At 42.1% G+C, this 7771-nt stretch overlaps 1 protein-coding gene across 1 annotated transcript; it reads left to right on the forward strand.

The window, feature by feature from the left end:
• The first annotated feature begins 720 nt into the window (after positions 1-720).
• On the forward strand, positions 721-7084 carry LOC139618616 (NACHT, LRR and PYD domains-containing protein 3-like). The gene is made up of 9 exons (XM_071474701.1): positions 721-1098; positions 1194-1262; positions 1908-3777; positions 3864-4037; positions 4139-4312; positions 5464-5637; positions 5749-5922; positions 6060-6106; positions 6277-7084. The coding sequence occupies exons 1-9, from the start codon at positions 783-785 to the stop codon at positions 6834-6836; spliced, it is 3558 nt and encodes a 1185-aa protein (XP_071330802.1). The 5' UTR covers positions 721-782; the 3' UTR covers positions 6837-7084.
• The last annotated feature ends 687 nt before the right edge of the window (positions 7085-7771 follow it).

Raw genomic sequence — 7771 nt, forward strand, 5'->3', positions numbered from 1 at the left:
AATACAACAACAGCACAAACGCACCATCTCTTTGGTACACTGCAAAAACAGCTCAACTAAAAAGAAGCCAGATATTGCTAATTAATTGTCTTGTATTGAGCAAAAAATCTGCCAGTGTGGTAAGTCAGCTTTGTTGACTAGAATTCTTAAAAAGGGCAAATAGATCGACAAACTTGTTGTTTCATAGGATTCTTAAATTGAAAAGTTGTACAAGTGTTTTTATTCTTAAAATATGGAAAACAATCTTGTTCCTCTGCTGGGATATTTTATAAAACACTGTTATAGCTGGGATATCTTATTAAGACAAAGTTAGATGTATTTTCTTAAAATGAGATTACTTTTCTATTGCAAAACAAACATGCTTGATAAGATTTTTATTTTTTATTTTTTAGACCAAAAATAAGCTTTCAAACTTGAAATTCCTTTTTTGCAGTATAATCTTAACTCTCCAAATTATTGTAACCTACGGAATTGATTTAGGTTGTAGATGTTACCTGAGTTTGGAAAGTAGATGCCACTGTTAAACAGCAAGAACAATGCTCGTGGCCAATGTTCGGTCACTCTTGAGTTAATGACAACACAGTGCAGCCAAAAAGGGAACAATAATGACTCACTGTTGCTCTTACGTTACTGAGGAAATGTGGAAATTAGGAAGGATATAATGTGTGTTTTCTAAGGGGTTGACATAAAATACACTGTAAAAATAGATTTACTTATCTTGAATCTTTAAAATGGAAAGTGAATAAATGTCTTTTAGGTAAAAAAAAAAAAAAAAGAAAGCCATGTCGTCAGCTGTGATGACCTCGCTGAAGGAGATGCTGTGGGTAACTCTGGAGGATTTGAGGGAGGAGGAATTCAAGCAGCTGAAATGGCTCCTTCAGCAAGTGGACATTATGCACACAGTTATCCCACATCTTAAACCTTACCCTGCCATCCCCGTGACCAAGCTGGAGAAGGCAGACCGGCAAGACACCGTGGCTGAGATGGTGCAGATCTATGGCCTGCATGGAGCTGTGGAGGTGACCAGGAAGGTTTTAGTAAAAATCAACAGAAATGATCTGGTGCAGCGATTACTTAACATCTCCTCAGCATCAAAAGGTACACTGCAGGAAGATACACATAAGATGTGTAATAACTGTTAACTGATTTACTTGTGCTGAATCCAAACATTGCTTTCTTTCTCTCTGTTGCAGCAGATGTAAGTGATGTGGGGACTAGCTCAGAAAACAGACGCCTCGTCACTACAGAGAGTCAGATCGCAGGTAAAGCTTTTGCTTGATGTCATGTTGACAGTTTCCTTTTGTCCATGCAGGATATCTACTAAAATCACTAAGGATCTGTGATTGTTTTACTTGATTAAATGTAAAGGCCGCTGTCATACATGTATTTATGTTGATTCATTGACCTCGAAACAAGGCAAACGTTTGAGGCTTTGTCTGAGACGAAACTGTCAGGTCCTAGTAATTTTTCTGTATGTCTCATAGTGAAGCTTCACTTTTTGTTTTTGGTAGTGTGCACTTAGGTCAGTGGTCAAAGAGACTGAGGTATGTTCTGTGGGTTACAAGTGTTTGATTTTGTCTATTTTGTCTGGATTAATAAATTAATTAATTTCAGTTTTTTATGTCCATTAGATATCAATTAATGAAATGTAATATCTGGTATTATATACAAAAATATCATACAGACATGTTAACAAGTTTAAACACTTGATTTTCATCGGAGGGGGTCTTTAAAAAAAGTGGACACTATATTTTGAATATTTTCATTGCTTTATCTTGCCATCAAACAGCCCTTTCCTTTGTGAACCGCTGAACAACTGATTAAGTAGCCTATGCATCTGACACATCTGACTATCCGCTGATTATCCGTTGTCTGCTGTGTCTCTTGTCTTACTTTGTTCTTCACAGATTTGATGGTGCCGGTACCAAAGCCTCCACAGCCAATCACATCATACCAGCAAATGCTCCAGTCTAATCTTCAGAACCGGTTTATGTGTGTAAAAGAAGGACTGTCATGTATGGAGGACAAAAAACTTCTGGATGACATCTATACAGAGCTCTACATCACAGATGGAGGTGACATGCAAATTAACAGGCAGCATGAGGTCCGGCAGATTGAGACGGCGTCGAGAAAGCCAGCTGGAGCAGAGATATCGGTCAAACCCAGCGATATCTTCAAACACCCCTCCGGAAAATACAGACCCGTCAGGACAGTGCTGACCAATGGGATTGCAGGAATTGGGAAAACATTTCTTGTGCACAAGTTCATCCTTGACTGGGCTGAAGGAAGAACCAATCATGATGTGCATCTCATATTCCCCTTCACCTTCCGCCAGCTTAATTTACTGAGGGGGAAAAGGTTCTGCCTCACAAAACTCATTCACAAATGTATTAGGGAAACCAAAGACATCAAAGAGGAGGCTCTTAATTGTATTTTCACAGAGTTACAGATGTCAGGAAACACCAACTACGACAAGAGTAAATTTAAACTTCTCTTTGTCTTGGATGGACTAGATGAGAGCCGTCTGCAACTAGACTTCACTGCCAAAGACGAAAAGGCAGTTGATGTGACCAAGTCAGCGAAGGTAGAAGGACTGATGGTGAACCTCATTAAGGGGACTCTTCTTCCCTCTTCTCGCCTCTGGATAACCACGCGACCTGCAGCAGCCAATCAGATCTCTCTAGAGTTTGTTGACATGGTGTCAGAGGTGAGAGGGTTCACTGACCCGCAGAAGGACGAGTATTTCACCAAGAGGTTCAGTCATGACAAGCATGCCGGCAACATCATCTCCCACATCAGGGCATCACGAAGCCTCCACATCATGTGCTACATCCCCGTCTTCTGCTGGATCACAGCTACAGTTCTGGAGGACGTGTTGAAAACCAAAGAGAGAGCGGAGCTGCCCAAAACTCTGACTGAGATGTACACCGAATTCCTGGCTTTTCAGATGAGACAGACAAAAGAGAAGTATGGCACAAAAAAGAGCACTCAGTACATTCAGTCACTCGCAAAGCTGGCTTTCTACCAGCTGGAGAAAGGAAACATAATCTTCTATGAGGAAGACCTAAAAGCTAGTGGAATTGACCTCAGTGAAGCCTCTGTGTACTCTGGAGTGTTCACACAGATCTTTAAAAAGGAGTGCTGGAGGAAGAAGAACAAGCATAAGGGCAGGATGTTCAGTTTTGTCCATCTGAGCATTCAGGAGTTTCTGGCTGCTTTATTCGTGGAGCTGTCGCTCATTAACAGCAGCAAGAATGTGATGGCTGATTCCCATCCAAATTCCAAAATTCTGGGGATGCTTTTCTGCAAAACATCTGCAGCAGAGGTCCATAGGATTGCTATTGACAAGGCCTTAGAGAGTCCAGAGGGACACCTAGACTTGTTCCTCCGCTTCCTGTTGGGCCTCTCGTTAGAGACCAATAAAGACTGTCTGGCAGAGCTACTCAAGCAGAAAAAAACAAGCTCAACCAGCAACCAGGAAACAATCCAGTATATCCAAAAAAAGATCAAGGAGAATCTGTCTCCGGAGAGAAGCATCAACCTGTTTCACTGTCTGAATGAGCTGAATGATCATTCTCTCATGGAGGAGATTCAGGAGTACCTGAATTCAGGGAGCATCGCTAAAAGATATCTATCTTCTGCTCAGTGGTCCGCTCTGGTCTTCATCTTACTGTCATCAGAAAAACAGCATGATGTGTTTGACCTGAAGAAGTACTGTGTCTCAGAGGGGGGTTTTCTGAGGCTGCTGCCAGTGTTTCACACCTCCGTTACTTACCTGTAGGTGGATGAATAACAACGATAATATCAAATGTTGTATTTTTATTTTGTTCTAATATCTTGTCTTCCTCTGTAATCTCCATCAGGCTGAGTGGATGTGATCTGACAGAGAGAAGCTGTGAAGCTCTGGCCTCAGTTCTCACCTCCAAACAGTCTAATCTGAGAGAGCTTGACCTGAGCAGCAACAACCCTGATGATTCAGGAGTAACACTGCTCTCTGTTGGACTGGAGGATCCACACTGTAGACTGGAGTCACTCAGGTCAGCTCTCTTTATTTAACTGTGGTCAGTCATTATGGAAAAAATACTTGTTACTAAAGCACTTATGTATTTGTAGTTATATTTGTGATCACTTTCTTCAGGTTGAGTGATTGTAACCTCTGGGAGAGGAACTGTGAAGCTCTCGCCTCAGTTCTCAGCTCCAGGTCCTCGAAGCTGCGAGTGCTGGACCTCAGTAACAACAACTTGCAGGATTCAGGAGTAAAGTTGCTCTCTGCTGGACTTGGCAGTCCGCATTGTGCATTGGAATCTCTCAGGTCAGAGTTCAGTGCTGTGAGCAACACAAACAAGGACTGTCTACGGTGGCCCTGAGAGCTCAATGTGCTGTAACTTACGAAAACACATGCAAAAAGACACAAGCAAATTCAGATCTTCATCAGTTTAACAACACATGCGATCCAAATACTGACAACAGAACCAAATATACAAACGCACAATAAATACTCACTACACAATGGAAGTGTTTCCAAGGGACACATAAAATAGTGATGAACCTGCTGGGACTCACTTGTTGTTCAGTGATTTGTGACTTTTGAAGTTAAATGCATTGAAAGTATAAAAAGAGAAGTTCAAACGAATAAATTAATACATAACTCGCTCTAATTAACCCAACCCAACTACACTAGACTTAAACTACATTGTAGGACAAATGTAGCTGTGTTCATTCGCAGAGCCTGTGCTGCCTCTTCGTCCACAGCCTGAGTAATGTTACTGTACAGAAGTTGCATTTAAAATGTCAGCAAACAGCCTTCCTATGCAAGATTGTTTTCATCTATGGTGGTTTGATATCATCATTAACATGTCTTGGTAGCTTCCTCCATTTTGTGTTAACAAACAGCCTAGTAACTGAGTCAAAAGAGGTCTATGAGCATTTTATTTATTATTTATTAGCATTTTATGAATACCCCCGTTGGAGTATAAGGCATGATCCTTATGTTTATACACTTAAATTCTGCTAAGTTTCAATTTATACTCAAAAGTGACACACCTCGGTGGCTCCCCTGGTAGAGTGCGTCCTAACCGCAGCAGCCCAGGGTTCAAGTCTGACCCACGGCCCTTTGCTACATGTCATCCCCTCTCTCTCTCCCCAACTTTCCTGTCTCTCTGTCACTGCAGCTATAATAAAGGCATAAAAAGCCCCAGAAAAAAAAGTGACACACCTACCACCAATATATTCCCCCATCCCCACATAGAATTTCTTCTTCCATTTGGGTCAACTGACCATTAATATCAATCAGGAATCAATCAGCAGACACAGCACCACAGCAAAGTATAAACACAATTAATTGTATGTTTATGCTATAATTAATGATAATAGTTTTAACAGCTACAAGAAATTGACACATAAAAGATAACATAAATACAGAGGTTAGGAATAAACTTTTCATCTTCATCCATGTTCTTTAAGGCTGAATTTGTGCAAGCTGTCATGGATGAGCTGTGAAGCACTGGCCCCCGTTCTCAGCTCACAGTCATCTAGTCTGAAGCAGCTGGACCTGAGTAACAATGACCTGCAGGAGTCAGGGGTAAAGCTCCTCTCTGCTGGACTTGAGAGTCAACAATGTAGACTGGAAACCCTCAGGTTAGAGTTCCTGAATTTGTTTAATAAATGATGAAAACATTGTGGTAAAAACTGGCAAAGGCAAATTCACAATTTTGTATGGTGTGTGCGTTCGTGTGTGTGTGTGTGTAGGTTGTCAGGTTGTCTGGTCACAGAGAAAGGCTGTGCTTCTCTGGCCTCAGCTCTGAGCTCCAACCCCTCCCATCTGAGAGAGCTGGACCTGAGCTACAATCATCCTGGACACTCAGGAGTGAAGCTCCTGTCTGCTGGACTGGAGGATCCACAGTGGAGACTGGAAACTCTCAGGTATGGGAAGCTAACAGATCACACACATTGTTCCTGTCATGGTGTCAGGTTAAGGAATCTTGTTTAAAATTTGTAAATTTGTGGAGAAACTCTGAAGGGAAAAGTAATAAATTGTTTCTATCCTGATCTTTTTGGAGGCTGGACCCCGGTGGAGTGCAGTGGTTGAAATCTGGTCTGAAGAAGTGTAAGTGTTTATTCATCTTCTAAGATTAAATTAATTGTTTCATGCTTCATTGTTCATAATGTGACATATGTTCATTCAAATCCATGGTCATGTGGGAACAGTCAGAGGAAAATGTGTCACACAGTATGTGCAGCATAGGTGTATTGTGACTTGTTTTTTTTCTCCACCAGATGCCTGTGAACTCACACTGGATCCAAACACAGCAGACAGAGACCTCGTCCTGTTAGACAAAAACAGGAGAGTGACTCGGGGGAGAGAGGAGCAACCGTATCCAGACCACCCTGAGAGATTTGCTGGCTGGTTTCAGTTGCTGTGCAGAGAGGGTCTAACCGGTCGCTGTTACTGGGAAGTGGAGTGGCACGGAAGTATTTGGGTTGCAGTGACTTACAGAGGAATCAGCAGGAGTGGAGAAGCTGTCGACTGCTATCTTGGATGGAATGAAAAGTCCTGGTGTCTGGAGTGCACCGAGGATGGGTACTCGGCTCGGCATAATAAAACTATAACAAACATACGGTTCCACCCCCTTGACACAACCAGAGTAGCTGTGTATCTGGACTGGCCTGGGGGCACGCTCTCCTTCTACAGAGTGTGCACTGATACACTGACACACCTCCACACTTTCTACTCCACATTCAATGAACCCCTCTATCCTGGGTTCTGGATTGGGTTGAACTGCTCAATGACTCTGTGTCAGATGGAGGAAGAAGAGCTGTTGCCTGTTGCTGACTAAAGACAGTTGCTCAAAGGCAGAGTCGTGGCAAAATGTGCTTAAAATAAATGCACATATTTGCATTCTTGCCAAGGGTTAGATGGGAATATCAATACCACTCTTATGTCTGTATGATACATACAAAGCTACAACTAGCAGCCAGTTAACATAGCTTAGCTGGAAACGGCTAGCGTGGCTATAGATGTGTCCCAATTCAGGGGCCACACCCTCTGGAGGCTGAATTTGAAGACAGATTGCATCACAACAGTGTGACTGGCTGAGAAATATGGTTGTCTTTTCCTGGGCATCAAACCTACCGTAAGATTCGCTGAGCACCGGTAATGAAAATAAAATGGCATGACTTTTAAATGTAAGTATTGGGTTCAGCTCATTGAACAGCTAATGGTACGGCTGAGAAAAACCAAGGACCTTAACACCTCAAAAAAGAACCTCCAGAGCAAAAAAAGTTACATGTGGTCAAGCTGGCTTTGCGATGCAACAGTAAGGGCGGCCACAGCTGGTGATGCAATGCAAAATTACACCCGGCATCACTGTGGTACAGTCCAAAACCACCACCTCTACAGAATAATGTTCCTATCTGGTTTTCATGCTGCACAGGAGATTTAGTACCGAGGGGCTCTCTCTCCTGTCCTGTCCCATCTTTTGCAATCCCATCAGCTCTTACCCCTTCAACAACTTAAGAATCAGTTTGGCCTGTAGGATTCTTCTTTTTTTTAAGATATGCTAAAATATCATCAGTTATTAAAAACATCCAAATAAATACATCCAGCTGGCACAGGACTATGACCTAAATATACCCTTCTCAGTGGAATAATGTGGAGATCAGCTTTGAGCTGTGTAAGATTCAGGTTTATACAATACAAGATTCTGAATAGAGCATATACTGTATTACACCTGTTAGATTAGATCCTGTTAGATCCAAGATAGATGACAAA

This window comes from Trachinotus anak, unplaced genomic scaffold (assembly GCF_046630095.1).
Source record: "Trachinotus anak isolate AG129_WGS33_773 ecotype Australia unplaced genomic scaffold, CSIRO_AGI_Tana_v1 ptg000003l, whole genome shotgun sequence".
Lineage (NCBI taxonomy): Eukaryota > Metazoa > Chordata > Actinopteri > Carangiformes > Carangidae > Trachinotus > Trachinotus anak.